General features: G+C 47.9%; 2 protein-coding genes across 3 annotated transcripts in view; both read right to left on the bottom strand.

The window, feature by feature from the left end:
- Positions 1 to 20,202, bottom strand: part of dati (zinc finger protein datilografo) — an 87,333-nt gene that overhangs the window by 56,305 nt on the left and 10,826 nt on the right. The gene's annotated exons all lie outside the window — the stretch shown is intronic.
- On the bottom strand, positions 5,776 to 15,538 carry LOC149364073 (zinc finger protein rotund-like). The gene is made up of 2 exons (XM_089574091.1): positions 15,405 to 15,538; positions 5,776 to 6,952 (listed from the first exon to the last, which is right to left on the bottom strand). The coding sequence occupies exon 2, from the start codon at positions 6,950 to 6,952 to the stop codon at positions 6,176 to 6,178; it is 777 nt and encodes a 258-aa protein (XP_089430217.1). The 5' UTR covers positions 15,405 to 15,538; the 3' UTR covers positions 5,776 to 6,175.

The raw sequence follows: 20,202 nt of genomic DNA, 5'->3' as shown, positions 1-20,202 counted from the left end.
CAGCCAACGAGGCGAACGGCTCTTTGGCGCGAAGAACGGGGTCGCGAAACATACTTCGCGGATGGTTTCGGAATTACATTGTCCTCCGTCTCTTCTTTCTTCCAATTTACCCTCCCCTTCTCACTTCGCGCACATTTCCACTCTCGCGCAAAGGTTACTTGCTTAGTTCTTCGGGGATTTTTCAATACTGCCGGTTTAGACATCCAAATGTCAGAGCAAATCGCCTTAACGGATCTCGCGGCAGTGAACGAACTGCTGTAAGAAAGAAACATCTAGAGAGATATTAAAGACGAGCGTGGCTGTATAACCGATAGGATCGGGGTTACACGCTTACTAATAAGCGATGTACATGCTTCCTTCTGTTGGCTATTGCTCGATAAATTATGCCTAGATTCACTAATGCAAGCAATTTCTCGATATTAATAAAAACACACATTTCATACACATTTGAACCTTTTTATAACAAAGTTCGTTATAGCCGTAGCTTCGTTATAACCCGCGTTTACCGAGCTTTCAAAGCGAATCCTCATTTCTTCGTTATATCCACTATTTCGTTATAAACCGCTATAACAAGGTTCCACTGATTTCCGCCCCGCCTGAGAGCTCATCACTGATAGCGCAGTATAAATTCTTTCTCAGCTCACTTACCTCTTTTAAACTCTTTATCCATCCATGAATAGAGGAAGGTTTAGGTTTATGGGATTTAACGTCCCAAAGCGACTAAGGCTATGAGAGACGCCGTAGTGGAGGGCTCCGGAAATTTCGACCACCTGGGGTTCTTTAACGTTCACTGACATCGCACAGTACACGAGCCTCTAGAATTTTTCCTCCAAAGAAATTCAACCGCCGCGGCCGGGATCGAACCCGCGTCTTTCGGGTCAGCAGCCGAGCACCATAACCACTGAGCCACCGCGGCGGCTGAATAGAGGAAGCCCTTGTGTATATCTCCTCTATCCGCGCTACTGAAGTCTTAGAGCATGAAACACTCGCCAGTAGTCATTGACTGCGTAGACCCGGGCGAATCACATCCGAAAAAGAACTAATGGTTCAGAAATAACAAGGCACACAAAATCAAGCCAGTGAAATATATAGCGCGCTGTAAATGGCAACGACGTTGCGCGTGCACTTTCCACATGGCTCTTACATTAAGGACCGCATTCAGTGCAAAGCCGTTTGTCTGCGGCGCCCTTGCTAGCCACACATGACCCACGCCTCCACAACGCGCCTTTTGCAAATCGTTCCGAGGGCGCCAGCGTCACCTGGCGGATCTGCGCCAAACGATATGAGTTAGAGTAAGCTGCGAGACATCTCTAGCCAAGACATTTTAATTAAGAAAAGAAGCCAAGCCGGCTCAGAAACGTCGGGATTTTTCAATTAAAAAGGTTTGGTTGGAGGGTCTCGCAGTTCACTACAGGTTATCAAACTTGACCAATCAGGCAATTCCGCCAAGATTTTTAGTTTATAGTACAAACAAGGTATAGCAAAAACACCGCAGATAAATCACGACTGAAGTCAAAGGACAACTTCTCGTTGACGCAACGCAAGCTAGACCATTTTGCTGGCGAAAGTGCCCTCGCATACAGTGAGCTCTGCGCACTCAGCCCCCACTAATACCCGTGCCACACGCGCACAAGAAATGGCAGTAAATGCTTAAGGCCTTAAGTTTGTTAATGCCATTATTTTCGGAGTTGGTGCTACACGTCCACTTTTAATGCCATTATCGAAAGTGACGATGACGATAACGCTTGCAAGGTAGTCAAAAGTTTCATCTTAATATAAACATTCCTAATGAGCAGAATATATCGGGAATGATGTTCAAATGTAATGTAAAAACGATTTTCCAGAAAATACGGCTGTTCGTGCTTTACAAGTCGAAAAAGTAGCCATAAACTCGCATGTCAGCACTTAAGTCGAGAGTACCAGTCAATAAGGCTGGTTAAAATGGCGCTCTTCGCATCGAAAATGCGGTTTAGGTGCCTCATCTGGGTGAAAGTTTAGAATTAACCATTTTATAGTGGGCTAGGCAGTTGTAACTGACAAAGCTGCATGCTTTTCTGCGTGTGGAATGGGAACGAGAGTACACATTGCACGGGCAAATGAGTTGTGGCGAACTCAGTAGGTCGCGAATTGCAGTAAGGCTAATGCCATTAAATTTATGCGTGTGGCACCGCACGAATGCCATTAAAACTTAAGGCAGTAAGCACTTAATGGCATTAAATCTGTCCGTGTGGCACGGGTATAACTCTGGCCATAGCCGCTTATTCTGACGGTCGCCGTTCTAGCACCATGGTTCTAGCTACCCCACCGGAAATGGCGGCTTGCTCACCTTCAAGGCGCAGGCATTTAGTACTTCATGAACGAAGTTGTCCTAATGTCCCTTGAAGACAATTTCCCCATAAGAAATGTTTACGCTTCATTCCGCAGTTTGCGATAAAGTCGGCAGTAGTTCACCACTACCACAGTTTGCAGACACCCGCTGAGAAAATTTACAATTTCGGCAGTAGTTCACCACTACCACGGCCACTGCCTGCCACGCAGAATCAAGTATGTATAGCCCATCCCGATGCGAGATTCTCGTCCTGAAACGACGGTAGAAGATAGGAGCGCCACAGCGAGGGATGCTGAAGACAGCGCGAATGAAGAAGCGACACAGAACGTTGAGAGGCAAGACGTTTATTCGACGGCCACAGGCGCATGCTTACACACACAACAGACAGATCGACGGCACACACACAGAGACGGGACCGCGCGGTGCCTGGCACCGACCACCACTACTACACGCCGCTTGACACACGACTGCGATCACACTTTGAGGGGTGCAGCCACACACACACGCACAGAGAAAAACACGAAGACACAACCTTATACCGTACTGTGATTTCCTTCTCTCCTTCGACGCCCCTGTAGGGCCTAGTGCGCTTCCCCGCTTCGCCCATGAGTTCGCGCAGCGGAGCTTTGCAGCCAAGTCAACTTTGCGACGTCATTGCGCCGGCGCCCCTGGTGAGACAAGTGCAGAAATGATACTGATGGCTAAGCGTTCTCTGGCACTTGGTGGCGCTGCGCTCTGCGCATAGAGCTATGTCAACGGACCGCTTCTGGGAAAGCCTTGTATACGGTTTAAATGCCGTGGCATCCATAGACGTAATCTCCCCTCATTTGACGCCGGGGGTGAATCAACGGCACTCGTTAAAAGAACCTCCAAGCACAGGGGCGAATGGGAGAACGGTAAGCAGATCCACGAGAAAGGGGGAGTCAATTATTCGAGTTCGATTTCATGAGATGAATGTACAGCCATATGATAGAGAAAAAGAAAGTTACCCCGGAGAATGTGCCACGCGCGGATACTATCGCTGCAAAAAGAACCTGGAAAAACAAGACGGCGAATGAAACGAGCAACTAGACAGCTACTCCGTTCCTACGCATCAGGCTATAGCCAATGAAGTCCGCCCAGAATTTCTCACACGTCGCATCGAGCCCAGCATTCTTGGACAAACATTTCGAATATTCGAGTTTGCAAGGTACTGTTATGAAAATATTGAAGGTCCATTCTTTCGATGCGGAGCAAAATTTTTCTTCTGAAGTGTTCCCGTCGCTCGCTTCGAGTAGGTTAGACTACCACAGAAAACCAATCGGGAACGTTTTTGACGATAGCAAGAACGCCAATAAAAACACATGCCTGCCAAGGTGAGATCTGTGGATATATTAAATGTTATAGTGAAATCTTACAATATAGGAAAAAACTGCGTTCATAAACTGTTTCCCGTCGACAAATGCTTTTGGCCAGCATTGCTGGGTACGAGCAGGACAGTCATTCACGACCGGTGAAGAGGACCGATCGCTTAAGGCCGATTCACACGACGGACCGTTCGCCCGCGGCCCGCGCACTACGTGTGCATACGTCAGCACTTTGAGAGGCGCTCTGGATGCATGGATGGATGGCGGCCGACAGCGCGCCCCTCAAAGTGCTGACGTATGCACACGTAGTGCGCGGGCCGCGGGCGAACGGTCCGTCGTGTGAATCGGCCTTTATCAGCGTTAGTTTTCACGTTGGCGCGGACGCCGTTTCGCCTCCCTTGTCTCTTCCACGTCGGCCACCGTTGAGTAAGCATTAACCGAACGCGCGGCTAATTTGAACGGATTTTAAAAAGAAATTAAAGCTGTTCTGGTCGCTGGTTCCCACGCAACTCTGGTTAGCTGCAGTGACCACGGTTCTCCTTTCGCGGAGAAAATAACGCGAGTTAAAATATTTTTGTACAAAGAAAAAAAAAGAACACACTCATCGCTATCCCTCATGGCCAAGGTAGCTGCAATGCACTTATCTCCCCCCCCCCCCCCCCCTACCCATCTTAATAACATGGCCACGCATGGCGCAAGCCCACATGATGACATGATCCACCTGATGACCTCCTCTTCGGCTAGTGGGTGAATTAGAGAGTTTTCAGCTATGGCATATTAGCCGCTGTTTGAAACACGTACCATACGGCGAAAAACATTCCTGAACAGACCAGCCGAGAGCGCGTCCATGAAAAAAAAAAAAAAAAATTCTGACAACGCCAAGAGTGCGCGCTGAGCTCTCGACGGTATCGTTCGAATATAAATGAACATCATCGCAACACCTGCGTAGAACACGACTTATGTGCGGAGTAGAAAACTGCTCTGTGTGAAACGAAAGACCAAAGAAAATTAGGGCCCGGTGAAAATAAAAACTAGCCTTACTCCACCGTCAGACCGCGTGACGTAGCGTACAGGAAAGCTGGTGAAACAAAATTTCCAAGCGTGACTTGGACTTTCTTGTCTGGGAGCCTCGGATGCTATAGAAGGACAGCAAAGCCACATCAAAATATTGCTTTTAGGCCGAATACGCCGAGAAAGGCGTTATCGCATGAGGCGAGCTCGCAATACAAAGGGCAGCTTTCATGGCCAACGTACATAAAACAACACGGAGACGTCGCTGACGGAAATCTAAAAACAAAGCATCATTTTTAGAGGGCCTCTGCGAGAAAACTGTGTTCAAGAAGCATTATTAAATGCCGGCCGATTCAGGCACGGCATTCAAAACGGCGCTCTTCCAGTAAAGTATTTAAGTCTTGCTTGTACCATTATTGACAGTTTCCTGCTTTAGACAAAATACTAGAGTTCTCTTGGGAGCTACACAACATGCCTTCAACAACTCAAAAACGGGTCAGTTTGATGCTGAGTTGGGGCTAGCTAGCTGTGGTTCGTAGTGGTAGCCTTCGTTTTACTGTCTGCAGGCAAGTAGCCATGACCGACGTCTTACGTCACAAAGCAGCTCTAATGGCGTTCAGACACGCTGTATCCAAAGGTTGTGGGTGGTCCTTGGTGGCCAGCAAGATCGCCTGTATGGTTCATGGACATGCAAAGAAATCTTGCCACAGACGTGCTGCATTTTGTCACTTCAAATGCGTATTTGAAGTGACAAAAGTGAAGTGACACTAGCGGCACAGCCTCTCAAACAATGCCACTCGATCGCGACGGGATGGAAAAAGAATAAGAATGTAAAAGAACTTGCCGCGCAACATACATGGCGGCATAGTTCGTCTTGTGAGATTAAAACACAGATTCATACAAAACCCATCAGCACTTCCACGTATTTCCTCATTTCGACAGGCAATCCATAACTTAGGAGGGTAGCTGTGTAGGCCAGTTGGTGAGACATGAAGGCGCTAGACACCGCAGCGGACACGGGACATAGAAAGAAGACGTCGTCTTCTTTCTATGTCCCGTGTCCGCTGCGGTGTCTAGCGCCTTCAATCCATAACGCTGAACGAGGAATAAATCGCGGCGGCCACGCAAATGGTTTTAAGCCCATGTCCACAAGTCCCACACAACTCCGCCCGTGCTGAGTTGAAGCTCTCCGGTGGCTTGTCGACGACGCGTCTCAAGAGTGCGGCAGACCTGGGCCGAACTCCCACGCGGCATTCTTCCACCATGTCCTCCGGAACAGCCGAAGAGTGACCGCAGATGTCCTCCGACCACATGGGCACCGTTCTGGGGATGGCGCTGAAGCATACAGCGCGGACACTCACTTCCTCACGCAGTCCTCCCCCGACTGGCGGAAGGTCACTGGGAAGACAGCGCGCCCCTTCTGGTCCGCGTCGGCGACGAGCCCGGAGGTCTCCAGCGGCGGGCCGCCGCCGCCAGCTCCGGGGTCCTGTCAGACGTGGGAGACCGGGGAGGTGTTGGAGGCGAAGTTCCTGATCTGGTGCAGCGCGATGAGCTGGCTGGCGGCGCTCTTGGGCTCGTACTGGGTGGTCTGCTGGGGCTGCTGTGCTGACGACACGGGGTTGCAGTAGGCCATGGCGGCGTTCGCACCCTGCGACTGGGGTGGGTGCGGCAACCTCGACTCGCCCTCGTGCCACGCCGCGGCGGGCGGGGGTGCCGGGGCCACGACGGCGGCGGAGGTGGTTCCTTGAGGAAGACCTGCAGAGGCGGCGGCGGCGGCGGCGAAGTGCTTCTGCATGTGCCTGGCCAGGTACGTCTGCTGCGTGTAGCTCTTCCCGCAGCGGGGACAGATGTACTTCTTGAGGTGCTTAGAGTCCCGGTGGCGCGGGATGTGCTCGAGCAGGGCTTCCTCGACCGCGAAGCACTTGTAGCACGAGTGGCACTTGAAGGGCTTGTCCGCCTGGTGGCAGCGCGAGTGCGACTGGAGGTTGGACAGCTGCGAGAAGGCCTTGCCGCAGCCCGGGTGCGGGCACAGGTACGGCTTTTCGCCCGTGTGCGTGCGCGTGTGCTGCTGCTTGTGTGACAGCTGGGTGAACGTGCGGGGGCACATCTCGCACTGGTACGGCTTCAAGCCCGAGTGGATGCGGGCGTGCTGGGACAGGTAGGACGCGTTGGCAAACGCCCTGTTACACCGCGTGCACTGGTACGGCTTGGCCTCCCGCAGGTGGCTCTGCGCGTGCAGCTGCAACTCTGCCTTGGCGCCAAACATCTGCAAAACAGGGGAGGCAGCCCGTCACACCAAGGCACCCAATTGCAGCTGCCGCCGCCGCCGCCACCCTAGCGACCTCCCGCGACGGCAACCCGCCCACCCATGAAGTATTCAGTGTCAGCGCCCAAGGCTCAGGCCGACAAACACACACCCCCGATCTGCGCTGATTGTCGCCGCCGACGGGCCGGCCGCAACTGCAGATGGTGTTCTAGCACGTCACTGCAGCGAGACCTCAAGTGAGAGGGACGAAGAGAGTGACCTGACCTGCAACGGGTTGACCGAAAAACTGGGGGGCATACCGCGACCAAGAGCAAGCGAGCGCAGTTTTCATAACCAGCTAAGTGCATGCCGGCATCGGATAATAAAATACAGCGCTTGCTGGAAGAGTGTTCTCATTATTCACAGCAAACAAAAAAAAAACGAAAACACCAAATAACCCAAGCAGCCATAGAGAGTGAGCATCGTGGTCAAAGCGAACTCAAATTCTCGTGCTATTACTTGGCCCGTTTAAAGCACCTTGAAACTGAAAGGTTAGCAGCAGAGTACGCCCAACGCCCAAACGACAGCCTTGAAAAGCCCAAGTTGTAGAAAAAGGCACATGCCTTTGCAGCGCTCACAGCGCGACCGGTACTGAACAGTAAACGTAGTTCGGCAAGTGTCGTCCAGGTAAAGACGGCAACGGCAATACTATAAATCTAACCGCAGTTTTCTAAAAGCGCGCCCAGAGTAAACCAGCTGCTTTAATCCCTCCAGCTGCGCCTAAGTAAGCAGTGGAGTTACACAACATTATTTTCATTGTTGTTTCTGAAGATATCACACATCATCCGCACTATCCCCGTGCACACACGGAGTTAGATAACTGTGGTATTCCCTCCACTTGCATAACGACCAGAGTTTCGGTCTGCGATGACCTGAATCTCTCGAAAAATACGGAAGTAGCAACGACGCGAATGAAAATTCTGTACAAGCATTCAATGAGTAACTTTCAAAGAAAGCATGCACTCGCGTACATAGGTGAGCGTGAACATGTCTGCTAGTTGTTCCACCTTCCGCGAAACAATTATTCCTGTATCTATCTCTTTTTCGTCACTAAGTTCATGTCCTAATTACATTCGTTTCGAAACAGCCAGTTTATCGATGAAAATGCCTCGTACAAATGCAAATGACCGATGTTTCAGCTCCGGCAAAAATACTCCGCGCTGTGCGGCACTAGAAACGTTGCACATTGCAGTGCTGTTACGATGTGAATGCTTAACACGACCGTTTAGGGAAGCTTCATTAGCTTTTCTGTGGCACTCGCTATGTAACGGAACGCTAGTGCTTTCCAGCAAATAAAGGCAAATCTTTAATGTGAAAAATGAATTAAATTCATAATTTATTTCTCCGGTGCACAGCTTTTCTCTCGCTTGTCTCTTCCTTTTTCTATGTGTCCAAGCTCTAATACGGCAGAGATCTGAACTGCCCATTTGAAGTTCTGTACTTCTCGAAATGCACACAGCAACAACTAAAACTTGCGAAAGCAAAACGTCCACACATTATATCGACGTCCGCGGCTGTTGTGAAGCCTATGTACTATATCGACGTCCGCGGCTATTTTGACGTCTAAGTGTATTTGTTTCGCGTTTAATAATTACAGCTCATCAACCAATTTTTCCCACGGCAACATTTTATCACACACTATTTCTCACAATCACACTTTCCCACACTTATTTTCAGAGAACGACGTAATAATGCGGACAAAATTGCGGACACATTTAATGCGTAAGCATTGTATGGCTATGTTTGCGGTTTCGTGTCATCACGAGCTTGTCCGCACGATTACGGCCGAATGAATGGGTGTATGCGAAAAAGAATGGCACCATCGGATAGAACATAAAAGAATTTCGTGCTGGAAATCGGAAAGGGGGGGGGGGGGGGGTTCTTAATTATTTAGACTAAAAAATGTCCGAAAAGTGTGCGGGGCCGGGGCAAACGTGGCGTCAAATTTGAAAACAATGCCTGGCGCGAAGTTTGAAAACTCAGATGGGCAATTGATGGAACTTGATTAAGACAATTGTGGTATGGATAAGGCATCGGATAAGGGATCGATAAGTTATAGATAAGTGATCGATATGTGATCGACTTCCGGTTTGAGGGTCTCGACTTCCGGTCGCGAGTCTCGGTTGACGTGAAAAGTGTGGAAGTGTTACGTCGACGTCTTTGTGTGTGGTCATAAGGTGTGACGTCAAAAGTGTCACGTCATGCTCACGCATTTCTCCACTGCAGGTGCCGCAGTGATCTCTAACGTTTTTTTTCTTTTTTTTTTTTTTGCTGTCGCGACAGAGCCGTGTAATCCTCTCGCATTAATAAAGGAGAAGAGCGGCAATCAAGAAGTAATGCCTACAACTGCCGGCCAAGAGTTCCGCGGCGTGATTCCAGTTTTTTCTAATGCCCACTAGTGGTGGTGTACTTGTATCTCTAGAGGGAGTGCATTACTCCCCGGGTTCACTTTGGCTTTGCAGCTGCGCATTACTGCCCCGATACATTTTGGCTTAGCAGGTGCGCATTACTCAGTTCACTGAAGCTTAACACTACTCACTCGATTTACCTTGGCTTAGCAGGTATGCATTATTCCCTCAATTCACTTTCACTCCGCAGGTGTGCGACAGCTTGGAAAAGATGAGAGTTGAAATGTCGGATAGACGATTATCCCCAAAAAATTAAATGCGAAAACACCTGTATGCGTTAAATTAAGACTCGTGCCATATGCAGCTGGAAGAAAAGTGTGGCTGCTATACGACAAAGCCGTACGCCATCGACAGTTTCAACATTCATACAGCAAGCAACTGTGTTAGCACAGATGCCAGTGGTCATTTTGAAGTGGCGAAAACAACGCAGCTGTTAGTTCTAAAAGCCTTCTTGTTGTTCGATAATCTTACCCTTTTTCTACAGACAGAAGAAGTAAACGCCTTACTAAATAATTTCAGCTTGTTTAGAAATGAGCGCCGCTGCTTTATTCGCGATGTAGTTGCATTTGGGAGCTTCCGAGCAGGCAATTGTGAGGAGTTTTTTTCGCGACCAGAACAAAAAAAAAAATGCGATTCCGCTGCAGACAGTGCTTTGCCTTTGCAAAATTAGTTCTGTTACGATAAATAGGTTCTTCTCTTGCGATTTTATTTAAGTACTCTTATTACGCAACTCGCAGCTGTGAGCGCGCGCCATGCCCGAGTGGACACGCAGTTACCGCTCGCTCGATGGGCTCCGAACCGCCCGTACGGCTTTCACGCTTCTAGCTCTGCCATTTCGACTGCCAGCCCATTTACTTGGCAGCTGTTGGAGCCATTCACGCAAAAGCGCAACCGAGGCCGGTGAATCCATAGACTATCAGTTAGAAGGCAGCAGGGACGCCCGTGTATGGAGCAGGTAAAAGCGCGGAGACTATAATTCCGCAGGTGTAGCGAGTCAAGTGGACGTAGGTGCGTATCGCGTGAAACTGGCTAGCATGAGGGCAAATTGGTAAGACATTTCTACTTGCAGGCAAAAATTTGATGCAAGTGCGGTCCAGCAAAATAAGACGGGAAATGGCGGCGCCCTAAAAGGGATACTGAACCAAACTTTTAGAGCTGCTGTTTCACATGTAAACACGAGCTTGACTGCTGAAATTGATAAATGCGACAAGCATCTCAGCGAAAAAAAGGCGGATAGCACGTTTTTTTCGCGATTCATTGCCGCATCGTTGCACCTGGCGGCCGCCTGTGAAAGCTGCGACTAGACTTCATAACAGCCGCGCGCCCACTGTTGCCGCAGGAACACGATTGCCATCGCTACTCGCGGGTTTTGCCAGTTTTGCGTCGGCAGCGTCGGAGGTTCGGAACCTTATCGCTTGGCCGGGAGGGCTTGGCGCGCGCTCATAAAACGTCGAAAATAAAACCGTCCACTTAAAAATATGCGATGTGACGGCTAGATTTCGTTGTAATGACATTCCGAGAATCTATTTTCAGTGTTTTTGTTCAATTTTAAGATTTTGCTTCAATATCCCTTTAAAAGCGAAAGCTGTCGGCCCCGTATTACAGTATTCGTTGATTTCAACGCGTTTCAATGCGGCCCAAATGCAAAAACACCCCACTGCTTATATTCACGTTGCGCGTTAAAAAAATCTTCGCGCGAAGAAATCAATCCCAAATCCACCACAACGACATGCTCCAGAGAGAGTGTGCACAACATTTTTTTTTTGCTTGTTTGTTTGTATACGAGTGGTACAGTAAGTATTTGAGTGTCACGACGTCATTTCATGTGAGCAATGTGCCAGCTTAAGAGGCTGGACGGGAACTTCAGCGCTCCTACCCCTGACTACAGACGCGCTGCCACACAGAGGCGACCGTACAGCGGCACTGGCGGAAGTCTGGCCGCCTCCTTTGCACCACGTCGCAGCAGCCACAAGGACCCACCTGTCAGCGAGTTCTTGTGAACGCGCACAGGTCACTGTAGGATGAAGTACCAACGCCAGATGGGATAGTTCGGTACGCGCTCGCGTAGTGTATTCCCCTCCAATCGCTCTGCTTGCTCTACGAGTTAGGCCGACTTTGAATACGTCGGTCCGTTTGTATACAGGACCCACCGTAAACTCGGCCGTGTGTGTCAGCCGCGCATGCGAATTCTCCATTCCGCAACCACGGAGACAGTACAGCGGCAGTACACCGCTCCGAATCGCCTTCTGCCTCAGCGCCACGTCAGTCTCCGAAATGCCTTCTTACTCGGTATCTCCCATGACCCTCTTCAATTGGCGTTTGGGATCTCCCAAACCCCATAATCTCCTGATCCGACGACACGCTCCTACTGAAGTCCACCCTTCTATGATCTGCAGATCCCAACATGCGCACGTTTAATAAATCACAAGGGTAGAAACTTGGACGAGTAGGTAACGGCGATCCATGGTGATGGTGATCCAGCCTAGGTCAGTCGAAAGTTAGCGCCTGTGTTATGTGCGTCTTTCTCTGTCCCTTGTCCGGTTTTGCGCTACCTCACATATCATGGTTTAATAAATCATTTGTTTCCACACTCTAAAAGATCTTGCTGTTTAGAGCTCTAAGGAGCGATTCTATGCCGCACAGGAATAAGGAATCCGTACAATCCGTGCCAACAAGAACAAAGGCTCCATCTTCGCAATAGAAATGGGAGTAATCTTAGTTCATTCTTCACAGCTACCGGCGCGCCGCTTTATCGCTTTGTTTGTGATGCAAGACGCGGCCAGATTTATCTCGATTGACCGCATCCAGGCGGAGCGGATTCTACGTTGTTCCAGAATGTTGTACTAACTTTCCAAGCTTGATCTGGAAAGTTCGCTATCAGCTTTAAATGAGTACAGCTGAGAGCGGCAGACATTCTGTTCGACGACCGCCAAGAACGCCTGTTGCTACGCCGCCGCCGAGTCATTCAGTTCTTTGCGGGCGCAAGTCAGCCCAAATAAAGAGTTTTGTTTAGAAGCCATGCTCGCTGTCTTCCTGCTCGCCGGACTGCAGTCACCTCTACGTGACAATATCGTGCCGAGAACACAAAACGAGCTAACACGTGGTCTGCGTGCCTGCGTGGGCACAGTACAGCCTGGCACAACCGCGGAGAAAAAAGGCATATCCGAAGGCCACTTAACACAAGACACGATGCTCCGAGCACATCAACAGCAGAGATGCACTCACAGAAAGGAGACAGCCGTGTGTTCGTGCTTGCACACACAAGTCAACAACAATTTAGAAATGGCTGGCATGAACAAGTCCCAACTGTGGTCCAAACAAGCTCGGAGTTTCTCAACAGGGCACCGTTCGTGGCTTCATTAAGCTACGCTGCGTAGAGCAGAGATTCACACGTACTGAGCTGCTCCATAGTTCGACTGATCCAGAATTCATTACTTTCACCGCCGTTGAGAACAACCGCGGCAACTATGGCAGCCATCCAAGATGGTACTTGCATCATCAGCAGTTGCAGCAGAATTAGGCGGCTTCCCTATGCATCTGGTAGGTGCATGCCAAGAGAATATGTTTCGACACGATTCGCGCACACTGAAATGGAGCAACGCGTTGTTGCCGCCAGGCGATAAGGTTGCGTCTCACAAGTCGCCCTAGCTGCCCTCCAATCACATGTAGGCTTAATCACACCTCATCCAACCCCTGGCCATATATGCGCTATTTCCGCGCTCAGCTGTGAATACATTTTGCCTCCAACATATATCCTGCTTTCTCCCTGCCATATTTTGTGTACGCGAAAAGATGTGTGTGGATCCTCCTCTTATACCAAAGCCGTCAGTTCATTGAGGTCTATACAATATTTACATTTGAAAAATAAACATTAACAACGGTCAGTTTTCAAAACAGGTTTGTTTAACCTGGCAGCTCAGTCTCATTGAACTTTCTAAGGCACTTGCATAATCTACCAAACAAATTAACGACAGCCCCTCATCAAACACAACAACTCTGTCAAACGCACCAAGGCAAGCTAACAGTTACCAGCCTGACATCTACATAAAACTGTGTATCTGTGTACGTGGACATCAAGGTGATCATAATAAGAGAGAATTGTCAAACCATGTTTCCTGTTAATTTATCGATTTGTTGCATGCTAAAAAAGTTCTGTATCCACTTTCTGTAATGACACTATGAAATGGGATAGTAGCAATTGTAAATATACAAAATAAAGATTACAAGCAAGTTTCACAAAATTATGATTACCTCTCAGACTACTTACTCTTACAAAGCAGTAGTAAAACTATGTAATGCCATGTCAAAAGCACAGTTAAAAAATGAAATATTTTATCCAGCAGGCCTTTAGAAATACGGGCTAACTTTGAATGATATAAGCCTTTAACAATAAATTGACTGCTAGAGAAGAGTTTTACTAAGAAGACAGCTTGATGTGAACCTTCTTATGGGTCTTTTCCTCTGCATTAATCAAGACATCCTATGTCACAACAATAAGTTATATATATATATAGGTCCAATCATAGCACTAAATCATAGCAGCAAGTTGCCTCTTTACGTACTAGAGCACCCCGCCAGCCTGCATGGAAAAAATGAGGGCGTGGGGATCACATCTAATGCCAAAGTATTCAAGATTCAATAAATAAAAGACCCTTCTGTGATATTGTGAAACTGCTGCAACATCTATGCATTGATTTCCCAACATAATTATAAAAACTTTCCCCTCACAACTGTGCTCTAGCACACATCTCATATTCAGCGCACTTTTACAGCATCGATAGCAAAATTGGCTCCGCTCAACCATAAGCATTCAACTCTCTCTATGGGCATTGAGTGCGAAATGGGTGTTCATGAGTGAACAACAGTTCACAGGTGTCATCTTTTTATTTGGAAATACTTGGCAGTGTAATTTTTGAAGCTGCATGCAGTAGTTTCAAGCTAGGGGAAAACCTTCAGCGGGTTTACTGCGATGTCCTAGAGGCTAAAAGCTGCTAAACTCAAGAGCAGCACTGGCTGCCACCAATCAAACTCGCCAGTCCTTGATGGGCATTTGCACCCCCCCCCCCCCCCCCCCCGCCACCTTCGAATTCGACATCGTACACTCAAGAAGCAAATAATGCCTAGTATGTTTTCTTTATTACGTTTCGAATGATGGAATGATGTATGATTCACTGTAAATGCCTGCATCAAACCGAAATTAGCCATTACCTGCTTGTGTTTACGCCCGCGTTTAGCCTCCACTTTGAATTTTGCACCTACGAATGACGTTGGTTTGTTTTCAAAGCGGAAAGCCCTACATATCCGCAATAGTGAGTTAATATTTGCATCCAACGCATGCTTGCACTGCATGTGCGTCGAGGACAGGTAACCTCCGGTAACACAAAGAAATTGCGTAAGTCTTGTAATCTTGGTTCACATCAAACCGCATCATTGTGGCATCGAAGGATGCAAAAGACACAAAGTTCGCACCCAAAACGCAGGCACAGCGCCAGTCAGAGCCCCGCATCAGAGCACCTGTCTAGTTGCATAACTGCGAGCGCCGCTCCAACTCGGCGGCGAACCACGGGCCGACTCAAAATAAAAAAGCACGGAGTCGGGATATCCACATGGACAGCGGCCACCCCAGTTGCAACGTGAACGTCGAAGACGCCATCTGCGGAGCAACAGCTCGCGCAAGGGTCTGGCGTAAGAGAACGCTAAGCCGACGCAATGAAGAAGTCCGAACAAATCGCGCTAACAGCGCTAACACCACCCCAGCCCAGCGTAGCGGAGCGCAGAGAAACCACCGCACGCTGAAGGCAGCAGCAGCAGCTAGTGACGCCAGCGGCCAGCCGGAGAGCCCTTAGCAGAAAGAGGGGTGGGGGACTCAGCGACCGTTTTGCGCTGCATTCGAGCGCGCGCGAAGAGCAGTGAACCGCTTTCCCTCTTCTTTCCGACACGCTACCCTCACCCCTTTCTCCTCGCCCGCCACAACAACTAAAATGGCGGCCGTGGTGCTGGCTCACCTTCAGGCCGGCTGAGTCCGCAGCAGGGACGAGCGTACAAACTCCCTCGTCAACCTTCGCATCGCCACACGTCGCTTCCAGCTCGCAGCTGCCGTTCACAGTGTAATTTTCATAACGTACTCGCGGCGGACGCGCGGTCGGTGGTGACAAACGAAAATTTCTTCTCGCGATCGCTCGACGAAGGCCATTTTTTTTTCCGACTCGTCCACCGCCCTCCTTCCTCCGCCGGAACAAAGAGGGCTGGTTTGAAAAAAAATTCGCCAGCGCCCCCAACGGCGCCGGTAACGAGAGTACATCTATACAACTCTCGAACCGCTCGGCCGCGCGCCGTAGCAGACGACGCGGGCGGGCTAGCAGACGACAGAAGTGATACGGAGCGTGCGTTCGTTCAGACCTCGCTCTTTACGGCAGTGGATTGAAACCACTTACATTTTTGTCGCCTCACGAGAAGCTACACTAAGTTTTCTGCGAAGTATTCTTGTTGATTTTTAAGTGGGCCTTCGTTTTGTACTGAACTTTTTGTTTTTGCTGCTCCTTAATTGAAAGCAGGTTTCTTTCGTTAAATGAAACACCGGATCCTCTTCTCCTCCTCTTTCCGAAAGAAATTATTCTGCTCCTTTTGTCATTCTTTTTTTTTTGTTTTTAAGCACAAAATGACGCGGAATGCAACGCGAACATTGTAGTTGGCGGTTTTTTCACACAAAACCCTGCACTACCCACGGTAAAAAATTGTTCCGGGTGTCAGTTCTTGCTGGCAACTTCATAAAGGCTCCTATCCCTACGTGTTGCCAAACTATGAATGTCGCCAGTACTTCCCGCGTTAAGTGGTGGAGACAAACTAGCAGGCGTCGATAGGAAGGAAAACCGCTTACTGACGGCCCTATAGTTTTGTTTCTGAAGTCAAGCATACCTTAAAAAAACGCAGGGGCTGACATTTTATATTTCGAACATCTCTCGAAATAACGATTTGTGTACTCAGTCTTAATATTTCTGCTAGATATTAAAACACCTTCGTCGAAATTGTTATTTTATTCAAGATAAGGTTAAATTTCAAATAAATGACTGCCGCTCGAAACAATTTTCTTGCGTCAAGTTACGTCTTTGATGAGAAGCACTACCTAACGGTGCAGGAAACCCCTGCATATTTATCTGTATTCACAATTACATGCAGTTCAATCAAGGAATAATCACTTTCATTCTGTCGCCGCTCATCACTAATAGCTCCTTGGATAGACTGTTGGATAACTCCAACATAAATTAACTCCCAAGAGTTTCTAAAATGAAAGATACTGTGTCACAAACAAGCGCTGATTCGGCGCTCATCTGGTGCTGGTTAGTACGAAGCCTTTATTTTAGGCGCAAATACAACGCGACAAAAAGTGTATACGATAAATTGTTTCAAATAGAACAAGCTATTTAAAAGTAACTTTATTATGGGCAGTGGAGGTTGCACCGCTGTAAACACCAGGCACAAGACAAGTTCAAAAAGCAGAAGTAAAAACCTAAAGGTGAAAGTTAGCCAGAAAGAGTTAAGAGTTATACAATTATTTCACCTTGAAATCTGCTTTAAATATTGAAATCGCCTCGGAAGCAACATAAGTATAGCTACAGATGTAACCTAGGCAACAACGCCTGACGCTGAACCCTCAACAGGCGTTCTCCGTTAGCTCGAAGCTCTAACTCCGGTTTCTATATTCAATTATATTGGAAACGTGGGGAAGATTTTGTTAAACAAACCACTGCACGAAATGCGATTAATTTTTCTCATCCCGGAAAGAAAACTTATAATGAAGGGACTAGTGGAAGCAGAAATATTGATTTAGCAGGTGCTTTCTGCAAATAGAAATTTTGCGAACTGCATGTTTGCAGCTTGCTTTTTATACAACACATTTGGCTTGTTTTTTAGCAACAGCCATATCAGTTTTCAAGCTCCGTACCAAAACATAAAAGCTTCGCAAACCATATCTTATTCAGCGCTTGCAGCAAACAAAATTCACATTCTTAACTGCAGTATGCGGATAATTGTTAACGCGGGTCACAAGAACGCAAAAAAAAAAAGCTTGATTTCTAAGATCACGGCATAGTAAAAAATCGAATTTCAAATGTCTGATTAATGGGTGTGGCAACCTGAGATCTGTTGCCATTACCAAGATTAAAAGCTTTTGTAAAAAAGAACCTTCCAAACTTGGAAATTTTGCGATTTAGAATTTAGGAACAAACATGAAGGACCCTTCCCATCGGCAATTAGATTTTAGCTGTCACACAATTTAAGTAACTGTCTTCCATATCATTCCCGCGGCTTCCTGACATTTTCCTATTCACATAGTCTCTGAGGACAGATTGAACTTGGCCTGTATCGAGAGAATACCACGTTCTCATCCCAAAGACGTTACTTTCTCAAAAAACGAGCTTTCATAAGTTAAAAAACTGGCAGTGGCTTAGCTCTGGTTAAGCCTGGATATACAAGCGAAAAGCTGCAGTTATGCTTTGTTTGACGTCACGGCTGTCGCAGTTCGCGCACAATGCACTGGGAGCACCACGATAACGGTGTATAGGCAAGCGCGTTATATAGCCCTCCTTCCGCATGCGTAGTAACTGTGGTAAACACGCGGCTGCAAGTAGCGTCATACGAGGAAGCCGAGTGCGCGCAGATGCACACTCGGCAAACACGCGCAGAGCGTGCGAACGACGGCTAAGGTCGACCGGCGGAGCCGCGCTCGACGGCGGCTCCGCCGACCACCTGCGCCTCTCCAGTGACGTCACGCGGCGAACTCGCGCATGTGCAGCTGTGGCTGAAATTGATCACGGCGCACGCCAGACCCGGTGTTGACTAGCCTAGTGAAGCTTTTCGCTTCAAAAGATAAATTACGGCTATTACGCCCGTGGTCATGCGGATGACGAGAGCTAGTTGTTCCTCCCTGGCGCACATGAATGCGCGACGATTGCGTTTGTTTCAGGAAGGTCAGCGCGAGGTGCGAGGCATCGTCTATATACATGAGATGGTCATGTGACCACGGCCACCGTGAGGGGGCATTTGGTCCCGCTCCTTTCCCCCTACTTCCGCTCACGCTAGGCTGCACGGACACAGGTGTCGCCACCATCGGCCGATTTCGGAAGCAACTGCGGTGCGTCAGGACCAATGTGGTCAGAACTGTTTCTTGGGCGCGAATTCCTGAGAATAGCCGACCACCGCAATTCACTTGTTAATGGTAATCGCGGAACGCTTTTTTTTTTGTCATGACATCACAAATTTGAATCGAGTGGCGGGAAAATTTCTACATGCGATTTCTTCACCAATAAATGCGTCATTTGCTAACAGGCAAGCATCAACAGAGCCAGAAAGAGCCACAAAACAGAATTTAACAAAGAACAAAGCTTTGATGCCGTTGTCCTCAACGTGACTTTAAATGGGACGTAAAACGGAAGTATTCCTAGCAAAAATTAATAAAAACGCAACGATAACAATGCAGACTCGTGATTTGCGCAAAAAAAAAAAACTGCCGAAAACAGTTGAATATACCGATCGGAGACTTCGTTCGTGCACGTTTAGAGCCACACAAAAGAAACTGACATCAACTATTCACCGTTTATAGGAAGCTTAAATTGGACCAAGTTCAAACTTAAACTCTGCCTCATGTTTAAGTTTATGTAAATTAAAGCTCTGCAAAAGCGGTACTAGTATTGTATTACTATCAATTTTGTAGAACTTTCTTAACTGACGTAAAAAACTCAAACGTACAGTACAATTTAAGATTTTTGTCGCGTGTAATTTACAATTGCGTTATGCAGAAATTCCGGCCGGTTGATTCAATCTCTTTCACTAGGCGTCGTAATCCCAATGCATGAGCTATAAATGCAGCTGTGTTAATTCGCACGAAACCAACTGTACGGGCATGCGAACCAACTGACTCTAACATCAGAAAGACGTGGAATATGTTCCACTGCACTGTAGCCGCAACAAAAACACATTTGAAATGTATTAGATTTTGTGAGTTCCGCCCAGGCGTTTAGCATAACAAGCAGAGACCACTTCGATAAAGTAAAAATTTTTTTAACATTGTACACAGCTAGGCAAGCCGAAATACTCGATCCATAGTACTTTAACGTTAGACTCTGTTGGTTCCTATTTTGCCCACGGTTCGCTATAAATTTTTACATGTCTATTAATTTCGAATGTTCGCGAAGTTTCTCCTAAGAGAAGGCATCCGATTTCATCCCGTACTAGCCGCCACAGAAAAGCACCAGGGGACAGATTAAAACTTCCAGAGATGAAGGTGTTGGGTGGTAAGAATAAAATTTCCCAACGCTCGAATCCTGTCGCAGTGAAACTATCTTGCAAATAAAGCGCATGGACGAATCTGCACACCTTGTGGTTTACCATACTCTCAGCATTACTTTTAGTGTCGTGTATAAATACTCAAGGTTAATAAAGTTCCCCTTAAGCCTACTCACCTTGATGGTCCAAAAATGATTTCAAGTTCAGTGACCATGAGTCAGAAAACTAAGCAAACATACCATCTTGGTCTTGTCTTTTACCTTGAACTCCTCTACGCCTGCTCACGGGAACCCATCTCGCCCCTGACGCCTCGCATGCTCATATTTAGGCATACTAGTCTTTCTTTTCTCGCGAGGGCACGTAACATAAAACGTCCTTTACGTCAGCGTTCTGCAGAATCAAAATACTACCAGTTTCAACACTCCCCTAACCTACCTCTACTGTCAAAGAGCGTCGCTGCTGTGCCTTTGCAAACCGTAAGCGTCTCATGAAATTGCGAAATAATGCAAACAGCTTCCTCCC

The sequence above is a fragment of the Amblyomma mixtum genome, chromosome 2, assembly GCF_055824585.1.
Source record: "Amblyomma mixtum isolate Tamu chromosome 2, ASM5582458v1, whole genome shotgun sequence".
In the NCBI taxonomy this organism is placed as follows: domain Eukaryota; kingdom Metazoa; phylum Arthropoda; class Arachnida; order Ixodida; family Ixodidae; genus Amblyomma; species Amblyomma mixtum.
This window is presented reverse-complemented; position numbering and strand designations above follow the sequence as displayed.